The sequence below is a fragment of the Electrona antarctica genome (assembly GCF_951216825.1).
Source record: "Electrona antarctica genome assembly, chromosome: 12".
Lineage (NCBI taxonomy): Eukaryota > Metazoa > Chordata > Actinopteri > Myctophiformes > Myctophidae > Electrona > Electrona antarctica.
The window spans coordinates 47,912,501-47,930,211 of NC_136793.1; the positions used below are offsets into that span (position 1 = coordinate 47,912,501).

Sequence of the window (17,711 nt, forward strand, 5' to 3'; positions counted from 1 at the left end):
GGATAAACAAGTGAAATTGCAAGCGACGAAACAAACAACAATCTGATTGGATACAAATTGTATTCCGATACTGAAATCATTTATTGTCTGTTTACCAAAGAGATGGAGAGATGACAGAGATCCTGTCACCAACATCTCATCAGCCATCTTCCCTACTGACTCTCTCTACGTGCCCAAGAGACAGTGGGTGCTGTAGCACTGTAGCAGGGATCTGATCAGGCCTTGGTCTGATCAGCCTTGGTCTGGTCGTGGTCGCCTGGAGGAGGGTGTTTGTTGCAAGACCCGAAAAACACCCAGAGATTCCAGGAAACAACACTGATGATGTATCCAAGTTTGTGCATCAGTAGATGTATTGTTAACTGAAACCTTCTGGGAGTGAGTACCAGTGACAACGAGGAACAGACTGGGTAACGACCACGAAGAGCCATGGTGACATCTGGAGAGATTAGGCCTGGAGGAGAGTGTCTGTTTCAAGAACCAAAACACCCAAAGGTTCCAGGAAGACTCAGGAACACTGATGATGTGTCCAAGTTTGTGCATCAGAAGACGTATTGTTAACTGGAAAACAATGCTCAGTGACTACAATAGGAATAGGTAAAAAAATAAAAAAAATAAAACATGTAATTTACATAATTTAATTTATACTCCTACATGGTGTTTCTCAAGGTGATACTCCTACATGGTGTTTCTCAAGGTGATACTCCTACATGGTGTTTCTCAAGGTGATACTCCTATGGTGTTTCTCAAGGTGATACTCCTACATGGTGTTTCTCAAGGTGATACTCCTACATGGTGTTTCTCAAGGTGATTTATACTCCTACATGGTGTTTCTCAAGGTGATACTCCTACATGGTGTTTCTCAAGGTGATTTATACTCCTACATGGTGTTTCTCAAGGTGATACTCCTACATGGTGTTTCTCAAGGTGATTTATACTCCTACATGGTGTTTCTCAAGGTGATACTCCTACATGGTGTTTCTCAAGGTGATACTCCTACATGGTGTTTCTCAAGGTGATAGTCGGCTGTCATGTCATACTAATACTATAATGAGGGTTTTAGGCACTGCAAAATACACAGAAAACAAAGAGAAATTGTCAGACCAATATTAAAGTGTTCATTTGATTTTGTGTAAAAAATAAACTCATACATACTCACACTGAATAAGGAGTATAGGCTTTTTCACCATTTTCTGTTCTCATGGTCTGCATAAGCACAACATTTCAGCTATTACTGTATAAAATGTATTGAAAACCTGACACTGTTCCAAACTTAGGATGCGTAAAATATAATTTGCATACACTGTAAGTTCATGACGCAAGTTGTTCCAACGTTTAAGGGCCCCTTTGTAGAATATAAAATAATATAGTCAAACACTGACACTTCCCTGCCCTTGTAAAGACACGTTTCTGGATTGACTCTATATACAGGGAGTAGTTACTAATTATACATAACACCTTATTGACAAGGTGCCATCCCTAACATTAGAACAACCTGATGCTCAGCCCCAGGCTAGACTTTGAGGTTATGGCTAAATGAATGGGATCTTCATTTCCAGTAAGAAGTATACAAGCAAAACAAAAAGAGAATAGCTGCATCCGTCAGATTTCATACAAAATCAAATTGCTCAACACGCACGCACGCACACACACACACACACACACACACAGAGTCACAGTGACACACACACACACACACACACACACACACACACAAGCGATCGAAGTGCAGGTGGGTTCAACTGAACTTTTTGAGAGTCACACAAGCGATCGAAGTGCAGGTGGGTTCAACTGAACTTTTTGAGAGAGGTGATCGTATATCACATTTCTCATTTTCTCAAGCCATCAATCAGCTGAGCTCGGTTCCTTGCAGCACGTGCCGATAAGAGTGCAACTGTAGGTATAAAAGCTCAAATGATTTAGCCCAACTGATTTCATTTCAGCGATTTAATTCGACATTTCGGAATCAGGTTATTTAATGGCAATTTCAATTTGAGCGGACAACTCTCGTAGCTGATACTTGCATTAAAATGCACCGTAGAGCTGAGTTTGCGGTTGTTATCATAGCCGTATTTAGTTTGTCGAATCCGCAGGATGTGCCTCACGACGTTTCACATCATCACTTCTGTCACAGAACGAGCTCCGCCGGCGACGGTCTGACGCGACTCACGTTCCTGCGGGAGACGACAGGAATCGGCCATCCTCGTCCAGTATTATACAAGAGCATGTGGTCAGAAGACATGCAACTTGTGAGCTGCTCGACCAGCGATGATCCAGCCGTTACGGAAAGTTACCTCAATCTGTGCGATCATGGAACAGACACTCCAGAGCAAGAACATCGCTTCAACATCAGTCTGTTGCTGCTGGCCGCGGACTACAGTCCCTGCGCTTTGAACTCGTCCTCGGGCGGGCTGAAATCGACCAAGCCAGGGGAAAGGAGCATTAATTGGGTTTATGATCCGCAACTAGTGGTCAAATCCCGGAGGAAGCGGTCGTGGTTGTTTCCAGGGACGCTGTGGTGTGGCACTGGAAGCAGAGCCATTGCATACGAGCAGTTGGGTAAGGGTCGTGGACGGTGGATGGACTTGCCATAATGATCTCATACCTTGTGCGTACTGTGCGTAAAAGCCAATTGGATGTGTGTGTGCGCGCACAATCGTGAGTTGAGCACTTACCTCTCGTTTAGTGTCGTGACCTTAGAGTATATACTCTAAGATCGTAACTCGTGTATCTTTCTCTTGATAATAATAGCCTATTATTTTGTCTCACTAGAATGATGCATATAATTGTAGCGGCTATACACCAAAAGCTGTGGAATTCTGAGATATTCTATTGCGTAAAAGCCAAAAGGCTTAAGAGAAGAAAATATATTCATAAAATGGAAAGTACGGTATTGACAGGGGCTGGAACATATCTAATTTAGCCGGCTACCTATCTCAGAGTCACAGTAAAGCCATACCACTACCACTACCACTACCATAAAATGTTGTGAACAGATTATGAGCCAACTTCTTGTGCACACAGGGATGTTTGAGAGTGCAGACAAATGCTGCCGTGAGCATGACCACTGTAAGAGCACCATCCATGCCTTCAGGGTCAAGTATGGAGTCTTCAACCCCAACTTCTACACCGTCTCGCACTGTGACTGTGACCAGAGGTGAGTCTGTCCTCATGTAGACTACCTATGTCTGCAGTGATGGAAAATGTACTTACTTTTTTTTAAGTACTTTACTCGATATCAATACTGCAATGTAGATGTATACTCTGTTTAAGCAGTAGTAGGCCTACCGTATTCAAAATGTACAAAATAATCATATACCTAAAGTGCTAAAATTAGGCTACTCATTATACAAAATGTCCCATTTCACAACTTCAAAATGTATTTAAAACATCTTTTGAAAATAGCAGATCTTGCATTGCATCGCAACGCACCAGTGGATGTCAGATTATATCTCAACCCCTCAGGCAACCCTTTCCACCTTCTGCAAGCAATAACTGAGACTAAAGTAAGACTTGTCTGAACTGAGATACCTAGGTTTGGTTATGGCATTTAATATAATCCACATCTGTCTATACGAAATAGGAGAGTCACACGTGTAATACAAAAATCTATTAGGAATGTTTGTGTCAGGTCAGATGGTTCTGGCATTGTGCCAAGACATGGATTTAGCAAGGATGTGATAATAGCCTACTTTTACTACAGGAACAGAACACGCAGGACATTGTCTGAATTAAACAACTTAAACAAAGGTGCAGATGATCAGAAATCAGCAGAGAGTGATCGACACTACTCTATGCCGAATTGAAGTCGGTCCCAGACTTTTTTGTTTCTCCCTGGAAATAAAAACGTCTGGGTTTCCGAGGCTAAACAACTTTTGTCTTAAACTATAACAGTGAACTGTATGTTTTTAAAAATATTTCCCAGGCTTCTGTGTTTAATCCAGCCAGAGGGAAAACTCTATATGCAAACATTACAAATACAAATTCCTATTGATAAATTTAAGACATCAAATTGACTAACTATGTGTTCAGCCCTAGACATGAACTTTTGATGTCAAGAGTGAACATGCCTGGTTAACCACTGTCCCTGAAATGTGATGTCAAGGGCTATACATGCCATGCATCTTTTTCAATTGGCAGGTTAAAGGAATGCTGTCTCTTTCAACATCTCTTAAATGTGATGGAAAGGACCATGCTTCACTAATTCATTACTAAGTCATATTCTAATCACAGTTTCAGCCATGTATTGTACATGAATAATAGAGCCAGCATGTTTCAGCTAATGGCTTTATTTTTCGATTTTACATTTGTTTAATAATACATTTTCTCCATAGTCATTAAAATGTTACCAAACCTACTTGAATAATTGAATCAATATTGGCTAAACATCACTGTGCCCTTAATCAGACATGGATGTAATTTTTTGTTAAAGAAAAATCTATATTTTGTCCAGGGACTATTTCCACCTCAACTTTTCTATTCAGTCTGCATGTTAAAATAAAATGCATTAAAATGCAACAAGAACACAACCGAAGATAATAGGCTAGCATAGTGACATAGAGTGTGTTGGATTACCTACACTACAGTACTATCTCATGCACGTTTCAAGTCTCTGCAAGTAGATTTTCATACTGAAATGAAATCACGGATTGCTTTGGAATTGTCGGCAGTATTTCAATTATACGATCGATAAGCTAAACATGCTAGAGCACTGGTCTGGTAGTGCTATGTTCCTTTATTTTTTTTCTAAAGATGGATCAGGTATGCATGACATGGAGAAGCTTCTACTTTCCCTACGATACATTTTCCTATGAACTCTGTTGTATGATATCACTGTCAGTGAATAACTTGGTTCTTCTCAATCTTCTTCTGTGTATTTCTAGGTTTCGGCAGTGCCTCCACAGTGTAAATGACTACATCTCCAGCATGGTGGGTTACAGCTTCTTCAACATCCTCAGGGTGCCCTGCTTTCACGTCGTACGGCAGAGACGATGCACTGAGAAGTACTGGTGGGGAATGTAAGGAAAAATTGTTACTTACAGTACTTAAGCTTTTTAATGGGTACTGAGGAATCCTTAGAAAGGTTGGCTCGATGATATACTGTCTGTTGTCTTGTAATGACATGTCTGACACTCTGCCAGCTCCCTCACAATGCCCAAGGCCGTGCAGCCACGCCCCTGCTCTGTTTCCACCCGCATCAATGTCTATCCGTTTGCGATCTTTCTCTTATCAAAGGTTAATGATTAATACGTTGCCAGATATTCTGCTATTATACTAACAAAGCCATAAGCAGTCATCAGAATCTGAATTGTGATTTATTGACCAAACATGCTTTTACATTATGTAAGAAATCTGACTTCCGGTTCACAGTAACTCACTAACTTGTCATTCAACAATGATCATACAATAGCTGCAATAACAAACAACAGTAAACAGTGCATGCCATGCTATCATATAAGATGATTTTGTGCATATGCATTGATATACTGTACTTAGTAGATGCAAATTAATATCTTCTTCTATAAATCTATAAATGCACCAAGTCGGAGTTTGCATGTTCTCCCCATGTCCCCTAGGGTAGGTACCCTCACAAAAAAATGCAGTAATCCTGGTCTCTAAACTGCCTCCCCCTGGCCAGCCGGGGCGGGGCGCCTGATGGAGGGGAAAGGAACTGGTTGGAATAACGTGTTCCTTCCACGCGCTACGTCCAACCAGGGAAACTCCCCCCTGTCAGGTGCAAAGGAGCAACTTGGACACTCAGGCATGAAGGAAGCATGAGTTCAAGTCCGTTGCTCTCCCCATGTCCCCCATATATGGGGACTAGGTTGGTGGAGGGTGTGTAGAGCCCAGGATCACATTAGATAATTGACACAGGGGTAAAAAATGGGTTACAAAATCGTGGGATAAAAAATATATTAAAAAATAAATAAATGCACCAAGTCTCTGTACAGTATGTGTGTAATCCACGTAACTCGAGAACCGTTCGCCCCGCGACTTCAAATTCGACACACGCGTTCCACCCCCCCACAGGGAGTGCAGTGACCCACGGTTGTCCAGAACAGCACAAAAGCCTCTGCCCAGGCTCTGGACAGGGCCCCTGTCCAGGCTCCATATATGGAGCTGGCCTGTCTGACATCACAATGATGTTCTGACATCTGCATAGACTCCATATTTGGGCATGCCTGACAAAGAATTCCATATATGGGCATAAAAGGGACACAGACATAATAACTGGGTGGGGCATTCATTTTCAACTTGCATCGTTCCAAGTAGGCCAGTGCCCAATGGGCACCGCTCTAGTAAAAAAGTAATAATGAATGGTCAAAACAAATCTCTATAGCAGGGAGAGGAAAGTAAGTTTGGCCTTGGGCCAGTTCTTTCTGGAACATTCGACATACCACCATATACACTATATATATAACTAACTATATTGCTATAAAAGGTAATAATAAATACATATGTGTGTGGTATAATAACTGCATAATGTGTGTACTGTAAATGTTACAAGTGAAGATATAAATGCGCATGAAATGTGCATTCATTTTGTGCCGAATGTGGCACCTTGACTATATTTAGTTAATTAAAAAGTTTAAAGAAAGAACATTTTTATCCGGAGACAGTTTATTTCATTGTTCAAGGTCTCTTGTTAGATACAGAGAGCAACAGTTTAACGCATGTGAAACACCAAAGGTCAATAAAGGAAAGTTGATCGTCGACTATCTATTTACAAAATATTTTGCCAGTTTTGGCCCACGGGCCACCTGCTGCCCTATAGCATTGCACTATGGTATTACTATTAGAGTGTTTAGGAAAAACTCTTTTCCTACCTTTTCCATTGCACTATAGTGTTGAGTGTTTTTATTTTCTATGCTATAATTATCTTGGAAGTAAAATGCTAATTGCAGTGCATGACAGTATATATCTAAAAATGGAGATACCAAGTTTACCTCTGTCTGAATTTGATAAATATGTGTGGAACATAGTCAATATTTGCAAAGTGAAAATATGTATTTTTTAAATAGAGCAGTTCATGAAAGAGCTTCTGTCTTGGCAGGTTTGATTTCTAACTTGTTTATTTACACGGTATAGGTGCAAGGTAGCCGGAAAGGCCCCATATGCTGTTTTCCAAAAGCCCATGCCTTATAACTCCACCAGCGTTGCAAGCAAATATGATGTCACTGGGGCCGGCCACAAGTCAATAAGAACCAATGGAATGGAGAGGCCCCGGACTTCTCAAAACAGAACCCCACCCAAAGGTGAACACCGAAAGCTATCCGTTTCCTCTGACAGATGCACCCCTATGGTTCCATCCAGAGCTGATTCTTTCCAGGGGAAAAAGAGGAAGGGGAAAGGATGCAAGAGTATCAAAGCCTCTGCAACCGCAACCTCTGCTCCTTCAACTCAGACACCTGCATCCCTGTTACACACAACTGCCATGTTGACGTCACAACCAAAGACAGCAGTCACAGCTGCCGCGTCCGAATTCAACACGACTGTATCAAATGGAAATAAATCAGGTAAAAACAAGGGGTCCAGGATGAAGCACAAAAGCCAAGCTTCGTCACAGGCAACCATAGAGCCACGTCAGAAAGCAACCACGCCACAAAGCTCCTCACCCATGTCACAAATAACTTTCACCACGGCGACCACAATAACCACCACTGGAAACAAACGGCAACGCTGTGGACCCAAGCTGCCTGTGAGGGGTGACACGTTCCAGTCCCGGCGTAAGCCTTGTGCGGACCGCAAAACAACATCTCGCACATCAACAGCAAAAGTGTCACCCACAGAAAAGACTTCAGCAATCTTCTGGAATTCCACTACTACTAGTAGTAGTACTACTACTATTACTACTGCTATTACTTCTATTACAACAACTACTACTACTACTACTACTATTACAAAACCCATCAAATTAAAATTAAGGCCTGGACCTTTAACACAAACAACAACAATGCCAGTTGCTCAGCATGGAAACTTCCGAAAGCAGACAAATACCTACCCACTACGGGACGGGACAAACCAGGAGATGGCTGCGATGATAACAGGTATATCAAATTCCTGAGTTCCTTGTCTATGGAGGGAGAGTCTAACCTAAGTGCATTACATAACAGTAACACTACATGAGAACAACGGCTGTTGCTGTAAAGTGACCTACTGTACTGTAATGCACTGTAATAACCCTATACATTTACTTATAATATTACTTGCACTGTTTGTGAGAAGTGCCAATATAGCATCAGTTGTACTCACATGATCAGTTATATTCCTCAAAAACGCTGCCTATTTGATAAGAGGCCAAAACATTCAGTTACAATCGTTTTTAATTGTTTTATTATTTCAAGTGGGTGTCAAATTTGTTAATTAAAATGATTAATTCCAGCCTGGAACGCTAGCGTAGCGGGCTGGGCTGTAGGCTACAATGTAGCCTGGTATATATATCTCATATACCGGTATATACTGTATGTATATATATAGCCGATATATATTCCAATGAGGGAATCTAACTTCAAAACTTATTGTTGATTGATTGATTCCTAGAGCATTCTCTAGCATAGAAGATAGAATAGAATAGTCCCCACTCCTTTGGGTGGTTTTTTTTGTCACTGTATAATGTATATTTGCCATTTGCACATATGTGAAATTTGTCTTCTGCATTTACCCATTCTATAACAACTAGGAGTAGTGAGTGGTGCTCTGGGAGCAATTAGGGGTTAAAAAGAGCCTTGCTCAGACACATTGCTGGCCTGGAATTGAATCCAGGGGCTCTGGCTCCCCAAGCAGGCCACTCAGCTAGCTTCAGTTCTCACAGTGCATGGGAACATGATATGAGAAATAATTTTATGATCCCAGATTGTATTGTCCACGTTTGTGAGTGATGCACTTATGTAAGTTGGTAGATGCCCCAGCCAAGATAGCTTTGTATATACAAACGAAATGGCCAGAGATGACTGATTCATACACATTGTGTTTGTTACAAATCGTAAAGCAGCATGATATAATGCGTCTAATGTACAAAGATCGGATTCTGTTGCATTCATGTATAAAATATCAACATAATCTAAAGAGTAGTAACCACTAGCTATACCACTAGCAAAAAGGTGCTTTTGATTGAAAACTGAAACAGGCCTTTCTAAATGAAGTTTAAGTTTGTTGTTATTGTTTTGCTTTGTTGAATATAGAGTTCAAAGGAATAAAGAGTTCACCAAGAAGATTCATCAGGTTCATCAGAACCTAGATAGTTCGGCTAATAGAAGAATTGGTTAATGTATCAGATAATCAATGTTTTATTTTATATATTTATTTATTTGCAGATAATCTGAGACTTTGTGGAACACTTAAACATTTGGATGATTGTAAACACAGAATCCAACCTTTGGAAAAGAAGTATAATCTACAGAACATGGAGTCAAAGATTGTCTATCACTGTGATTGCACCAGCCGGTGAGGAAGTAGCACAAATGTATGCCACATTTATGAACCTAATGTATGCCACATTTATGAACCTGTACAGGTTACCCAAACTCATATCGTCTCTGTCGGGTGGAAACCTTATATGTCCAAAGCTGTTACTTTTCAAGATTCAAATTCAAAAATACCAAAAGTAGCAGATCGACAAGCTCAAAAGAAACACATCGCCACATAGTTTTGAGATTTTCTATGTTTGCTACTTTTGTGTGACTCGAGTAGGGCATTCATTTATGAGAAAAAAACAACACAAATCATAAAATGTTAAAATATGGAAATAAGAGGTTCTGCCTGACAGCAACGATAGGCCACCATAAAGGTGTGACCTCCTTGGCAGCTGCATTGAACTACTGTCTCCATTCTCTCTTTCTCACGCACGCACGCACGCACGCACGCACACACACACACACACACACACACACACACACACACACACACACACACACACACACACTGTTATTTATCTTATTTAGTTGTTCATCTATTTCGTCATGACTGAGTGAAATGCTCTTTGTATTTCTTATAGGTTAGCTGGTCAGATTGAAAACTTCAGGATGCCGAATATTCTTCGGTCTCTCCTGGTGGGCTTTGTCTCTGAAAACTGTTTAAACCTGCCAAATGGGAATAACTGCTTCAACAGAAAAAGGTTTTAAGCTATGACACGCATTTTTGTGTCATTACCTTTTCTTATTTTCTGACCAGTTGTAATGAAAGGGTCTTTCCATTGATATTTCTATTCATTTATTTCTACAGTAGCTGTGCTTCTGGTTTCTCTAAAGCCTCCAGCCTCTTTCAAGCACTCAAGAAGATAGAAGAAAGAAGCACAGCTGGAGATCAGAAATTGGACAGAGATGTGAAAAGAGCGATGCCTGTTCGTCTTTATAAGCGCTGTCGAAAGATTCTTCGTCCGAGGAAGAAAGGAGCTTAGCATATCATTTGAATTAATTGCTCACGTGTTATGCTAATTGCATTAAATGCTTTTGTATCTGTGAAATGGCAGATTATTAGATCTGTATTGTATTGAAAATCAACCCTCACCTTTCACATACTTTTTTTTAAAGAAGGGCTTTGATGTGATGCATATTTAATATATTTATACATAAGTGTTGTTATTTTTTATTAATTTATGAATTAAAATCTCAATAAAACAAGTCATTTTTCCTGATCAATTGGAGGACACACTGTAACAGAAAGTGCATTTTTGACATTTCTCACAGGGGGGCGCCCTAGGATATGCAATGTAAAGCCAACAATTGATTTTTCAAAATTATTCTTCCTTTCTCCAAAGTAAACTAACCTATAATTTGCTACAATTTACAAACCCTCAATAAAATATTAGTCATATCCACTGGTTTATTATCATCCAGCTTTGAATCAGGAAAAAGAAAAAGATGGTCGTTATTTTCTCCAAGCACTGGAAATGCCCACTCCCACAAAGTTATTTTAATCTCTAATTATTATTTACATATAAATGGTCAGTGTTGTAAAGTAACTAAGTATTCAGTACTGTACCTACTTAAGTACAGTTTTGAGGTAGTCCTATTGTAGCCTACTTGAATTTGTATTTCCAATTTCCAAATATGCCTACTTTTACTTCTACTTCACTACATCTAGGAAGGATCCAAATATTGTACTTTTACTCCACTACACTTTTGAAACATTTGAAAACTTCAGTTACTTTTACTTAGATTATTATTACAAAACACACATTAACCACTTCAGCCCTATACATTTTGGCCATTTGAAAATAGCCGATCTATATTGTGAGCTAAGCTTGTAGATCTGCTATTTCCAAATTATTTTTAGACATTTTATACATTTGAAAACTTGTGAAATGGGACATTCTGCAATCTGCATAATGAGTACTTCCACTTTTGCTACTTTAAGTACATTTTGATACAAACACTTTACTTTAGTTTAACTCAAATACATTTCTAATGTATTTCTAATTGTAACAGGGTCATTCTACACTGCAGTATTGCTACTTTTTATTATAAGTAAAACATTTTGAGTACTTTTTTCCACCACTAGGTAGAATCACTTGTATTGATTTTTGACCGACAGGTCATTTCTGCTCGCCTCGCAGTGCATTCTGGGACCACCAGTCATTTGGCCTTGGAAACATGGCGTCGCACACTGACTGACTGGGAGGTTCTCATTTATATCTTTTAGCCAACCATTAATTCCATGGTTGGGCTGATAACGGGCAGCTGTCCACTTTTCATTCTTCATGTGAATGGGTTTTGTGGCCATCCTGTCTTCATCAGGGGGAAATGAGTCGTTCTTAAACGGTGCGTTCTTTAAATAACGGATTTATTAAAATGTAGAGTGTGTGTCACGCCCACTCTGGGTCCGTAGAACGTTAGCGCTAGCCTTTAGAATAGGTTCCAAGGAGGAGACAGTGACGTCACAAACAATCGGAACTTGGAAGTGTGTGAAAATTTGTATTAATTTCATGAGGCCCTTTTTGCTTGACAAAAAATATATTAAATAATTATTCTTCCGGTCGCAAAAAAACCGATCTATAAATACACAAGCTCACGTACACATATGGTGCGATGATGTGATTGCTTTGTGAGCTTGTAGATCTGCTATTTAAGATTTATATTAAATGGTTCATTCATTTCATCAGGCAACACTTTGTTGATATTTCTTTTATTAAATCTTTTTTTTGTAGATTTACTTATATCTTCTTTGTCTTTATTTATTTTTGACAGATTTAGAACACCAGTTGGAAGTGAATATTTCCGCTAGTGACGTCAGTGTCGAATCCATGATATCTTTCTTTATTCTAGGCGTTAGCTATTACCGTAGCGTTAGCAACATACACACACACGCGCGCACACACACACACGCGCACACACACACACAGCTACACACACACACAGATACACACACACACAGTCACATACACCATCACTTTAAGTGGACGGGGCGACCGATAGATATGTTATTGTAGCTAGCCCAGCACAGCACAGGCTAGCTAGCTTGTTGGGCGTTATTCCTGTCGTTATTTCCAGATTTCACTTTCTATTTTATTATTATTATTATTTATTTATTTTAATGTTCAACCCCTTTAGCATCATCTTCTTCGTCGGCGGAGGAGAGAGCAGTGATGGGCTCCGGCGGCGGGGCCGTGGATTCGTCCCAGTGGCTCTCCGTCAAGGAGGAGACGATCTTCCTCCACGACGGGCTAATTCGGGTCACAGATCTGGCCGAGCTGCCCAGTGAAATAGGAGTGTCAGAGCAGCAAGACACCGAGCAGGAGGTGGGTGTTACAAGTTGACAACAACACATCACACTGCACTACACACTACACTGCACTGTGCTGGTAACACACACACACACACACACACACACACACACACACACACACACACACACTATATGATTGATGATGACAATATGATGGATGTTTTCAAGTTTTTTTGTCATGTCAACATGCACAGACAGACAGACAGACAGACAGATAAGGATACTAGCTAGTATTGATACCAACCCTGCCTACAGTACCATTACAACTGTCACTCTAGCAACAACTCTAGTTGTTCTGTATTCATTTCCTGTCATGGGTGTCAAAACAAAGGGTAGTCGTCATCATTGCTGGAACATAAACACGTGAAAGTGGGTTAAATTAGTATACTGAAAGTATGGATCACAAAAGTACGGAATAGATTATTATTATTATTTTTACGTAGCTCCTGGCAATATTTTCGTATATAGCCTATCAATATCTTTTGCAGATTGGTGTGTATTATTGAATGCAAGCATACCGGTATTTTCCATACTTTTCAGCCCCCCCCCCCCCCCCCCCCAGGTATCAATCTATTGGATGATCCTAATATGCAAAATGTGTAGCATTAGCATATCAAAATCCTTAAATAAGTGTAGCAGACTAGCAGTACTGTAGCAGTCTGGCAGTGACAGAGCTATGACAGCTGCTCCAATGAAAAGAATGTATGAAACTCAAGTTGTTAATGATGTGTAGCGTTGATCCTACTAGCACCATACCATACCAATCAATGGCCTTTAGCCTGGTATCAATCTCTGGTGGTCATATATAAATAATGTTGGCTGCCTAACACAAGAATGAATATCTGGTGCATCATGCCTTCTTTACACATAATCTAATGTCACCTTTGTCCTTTATAATTAATTCCACAGGCATTGTAGTGTCATGTTCTATACTAGTGCTGCACGATTCTTGGTCAAATTAGCCGCAATTTGCAACTCTATATTTTTTTACAATGGGATGAATATAGAGTTGCAATACCCTCCATTGACTCCCCACTCATCATATTGCGTTTGCGATCTGCTGGTCTTAAACGACGTTAAACTCACCAACATTGCAGCTGTAGTCCAAGCTTGAATTATCCTCTTTCAATCTGCCGAGCTTGTTTTTCATAAAAATCCCCCGTAGACATGTTATGAGCTACTTTCTGTCCAAAATATTCCACAAGTGATATTCCTGCCGTAATATTCAACCTGCCGTAAAACAAGACGTGTGGGAGAGCGCTTATTTAATAGAAGGCTGTGCGTGACGAGGCGTCGCGCTGCGTCGGCCTCTTCTTTGGGTGTCTTACCTGCGCAGGTAAGATTCTATTAAACAAGCGCTCTCCCACACGTCTTGTTTTACGGCAGGTTGAATATTACGGAAGGAATATCACTTGTGGAATATTTTGGACAGAAAGTAGCTCATAACATGTCTACGGGGGATTTTTAAGAAAAACAAGCTCGGCAGATTGAAAGAGGATAATTCAAGCTTGGACTACAGCTGCAATGTTGGTGAGTTTAACGTCGTTTAAGACCAGCAGATCGCAAACGTAATATGATGAGTGGGGAGTCAATGGAGGGTATTGCAACTCTATATTCATCCCATTGTAAAATAATATAGAGTTGCAAATTGCGGCTATGGTCAAATATGATTTATTTTCCATGAATATATTTATTGTCTGTAGTCTAGTGGCGGAACATTAGTTACATTACATTACTATGTTCAAAATGTGGCACCTAGAGCCAACTAGTACTACTGTGGCTTTAAACAGACAACATCAAAGTGTTTGAATCTCTTGAACAAAAACACAAGAGTAACTAAAATGAATTGGACATACTGTAGCCATTAGCCAACTAGTGCTGCACGATTCTTGCTCAAATTTAGAAATAAGAGGTGTCTGAATCTAGATCGCAATCTTTTTTTGATAACCGTGCAGCAATATTATGTACCGTCCTTTACACGAAGAAAGCTCATGGACATGGACACAGCAACAGTCTTATGAATACCTGTCAGCATTGCTGCCTTGGCTTAAGTTGGCTAGCCTGTATGTAAGCACAGAGGCTTCTCCTATTTGGAGTCACACAACTGTTAGCTATTTGGAGAATGTCTGAGGACCTCTCGCCACCTCTTTAGTTTAGAGCTTCTTATCTACCATCTTGTTTTCTGTTTCATGCTACACATTGTTAGGATAAACGCACGCACGCACGCACGCACGCACGCACGCACGCACGCACGCACGCACGCACGCACGCCACACACACACACACACACTTACGATAGTAGAATTATGGCACAGAGGCCGACACTTGACAGCTATTGCTGTCAAGTTAATCCCAACATCAGAAGATATGGAAGAGGTTCAAAATGATGGGATAATAAATATTGTGATCGTAAGTTTTCTGAGGAGTTTATGTGCATGAATGTAAAACTCAATTGAGCATGATCTGATTCAAATGAGAATTGCAAATGCCATATGCATATGCATATCCTAATCCTACAGAGAACATGATTTGGCCTGCAGTCCGTAATGTGCTTTTCAACAACATGAAAACAAAAACATTATTTTGCAATAGTACTTGTTTGGGGTATGTGTGTGTGTGTGTGTGTGTGTGTCTATAATATGACATGCCCAGAATAGAGACGCTAGGGTTCACGTGGTTAAAATATACCAAGGGATCTATCTATACTATGTCAACTAATGTTGCAACAATATGTTACTATTTGTGGGCATAACTGTTTTAGACCAACTCAATGGCAAGTCCCCACAGCACTATGCTGGGAAAATACACATGGCATGACATCTGGTTCCACACCTTGCTGTGAAGGATGTTCCTCGTGTTCACTGGATGTGTTGGCCATGAGGGACAGTTAGGAAGCATGATGTGCATTTTCTAGTAATAATGCATGGTGTTGTAGAAAAGCCCTATTTATCCTCTTAACTGGGGGAATGGAGATTGTTCAGAAAGAGAACATACCATACCACTACCACTTTTATCTATTTAAAATTAACATATATATTTTTAAACTCTTTCTTTTGCTTTTATGCCTTTATTGATAGGACAGTAGACTGACAGAAAATGGGAAGTGACACGCAGCAAAGGTCGTCGGGATTAGGACTCGAACCCGCAACATGCTGCCAGGCTGACATTGCAGCCTAGGTTGCCCGGACCACCACGCTAGCGGCCCGGGCCTTTTAAACATTTCAATTTGCACATCTAGACCCAAATATATGATTTGTGCAAATAAACATTTGCCCCAATGCAAAGCTCAGCAGCACTGTGAGGTATGAGTGAGCGCATGCATAGCCTTTGAACTTTGACTTAAAGTTATACAGTTCCATAACACATAAGGACTGTACCATGGAGTTGCTGAAGAAGCACACAAGGTCCAGCAGAGTGCTATTCTCTGTTACGTTTAAACTTTATGTCAACATTATTTTCACCCCTCGAGCTGCACTAAGGTTGTCAGCAAGCGAGAGGTTACAGATTACATATTCTAATTCATCGTACAGTCCTAATTCATAACTCATTACACCATTTTAATAGCAATACGGAGATGTTTTGGAATCGTGAGACCTGGAAGCAGTGCCATGCAATGGATGTTTAAACAAACTGAGTGTAGAGAAAAGCTCTTAACAGACTGTGGTGTTGGGAAAGTCAGTGGATAGTTTTGCAACATTTGCTACTACTCTGGTATATAACTGTCACCACTCACTTACCTTCAGTATCAGGCTGACCTCTGTTGAGCTATGTTCAGATTGGTAGCCCAAATGCAATTTTTTTGAATCATTTCTGAACCATCCACCAACCAAACCACATGGCAACTGTTTTATTTTTTTTCAACATTCCTAGGTGGTTTGAAATGCAAATTACAAGCTCACCATGTGTTGCTTAGCAATGTCATTTCCACAGCAACCAATACAGATAGGTGGACGCAGAGCGTCAATGAGGGAGCAGAAAACGGCGGCGGTCGCGTGGTTCGTGTAACTCGAAATGGTGACAAACGCTCATAGACTGTCCTGAAGCGGAGGTTTACGGAATGCACTGTAGTACAGTGCATTCCGTAAACCTCCGGTTCAGGACTTTGTCACTATTTGCCGAAAAAAAGTCTATGTAGAAGAGCAGCCATTGGACTGGCCCGATGAAGTGAACGGATGTTACAGTGTCTGAATACAAATCGGATCTGATCACTCATTGACATCACAACTGTGGACAGGTGGGGCTAAAATTTGCACTACCCCATACCCCTTATCCCTAAACGTATTTGCAATTATTTACTATTTTGAAAAACCTTTTAAAACGGTTCAAATCTAAGTTCACAACGTGTCGATGTAGATCGGCTAGTTGAACTATTTTAAAATATTTTTCAAAATTGTAAAAAGAAAAAAAGTCAAATAAGTTAAGGGATATGGGGTAAGGGGTGGCGCAAGATAGGGCCCTTGGTCTTAAAGATCTTGGTAGAGAAACAAATAAGATTAGGCTGCAGTCTGAACAAAGGCAAGGCTAGCCTAAGATAATGTATTTTACGGTTGTGTGGTTCATGGTTATGGTGACGTTTATGAATAGTGTGTCTTTAGATGAAGACACTTGGATGGGAAATTAATGTTGGGATGTGTGTTCTACTTCTTTTTATATTTGGAAATTGGAACGTGAGACCATTTAACGCATCCTTCAAAGTGATCCTTCCTGTTTTAAGTTTTATACACAAAAATGGTATATCAAAATGGACAAAAGTTAGAGCTGAGTTTAGAGCTGAAATATGGAATATGGAAATGGGGATGGGATCATTACTACAGCGTAGACTGTGAGGAAAGAGGGTCAGTGGACAAAGATAGCTCAGTTTAAAACAGGACAATAAAGCTTGGTAAATTGAAACACACATGACGCTGAATGAAACGCTGAATATGAATTCTATATTCCAAAGTCAAAGTATGAGAGAATTGGGTTATTATTGACTTACTACCTCTCTCTCT

The 17,711-nt window shown here is 40.2% G+C and overlaps 2 protein-coding genes across 2 annotated transcripts in view; both read left to right on the top strand.

Annotated features, from left to right (window-relative positions):
* Positions 1–2,222: 2,222 nt before the first annotated feature.
* On the top strand, positions 2,223–10,393 carry LOC306934444 (group 3 secretory phospholipase A2-like; the record flags this gene model as incomplete). The annotated part of the gene is made up of 8 exons (XM_079517013.1): positions 2,223–2,556; positions 3,022–3,154; positions 4,881–5,015; positions 7,087–7,253; positions 7,959–8,045; positions 9,312–9,441; positions 9,992–10,111; positions 10,219–10,393. 8 exons carry the CDS (start codon positions 2,223–2,225, stop codon positions 10,391–10,393), a joined length of 1,281 nt encoding a protein of 426 aa, XP_079373139.1.
* Positions 10,394–11,599: 1,206 nt separating this feature from the next.
* Positions 11,600–17,711, top strand: part of LOC306934468 (putative E3 ubiquitin-protein ligase HECTD4) — a 109,361-nt gene continuing 103,249 nt past the window's right edge. The window contains 2 exon segments of the mRNA XM_079517037.1: positions 11,600–11,756; positions 12,546–12,733. Of these exon segments, the coding sequence (XP_079373163.1) occupies positions 11,702–11,756; positions 12,546–12,733 (243 nt within the window). The 5' untranslated portion in view covers positions 11,600–11,701.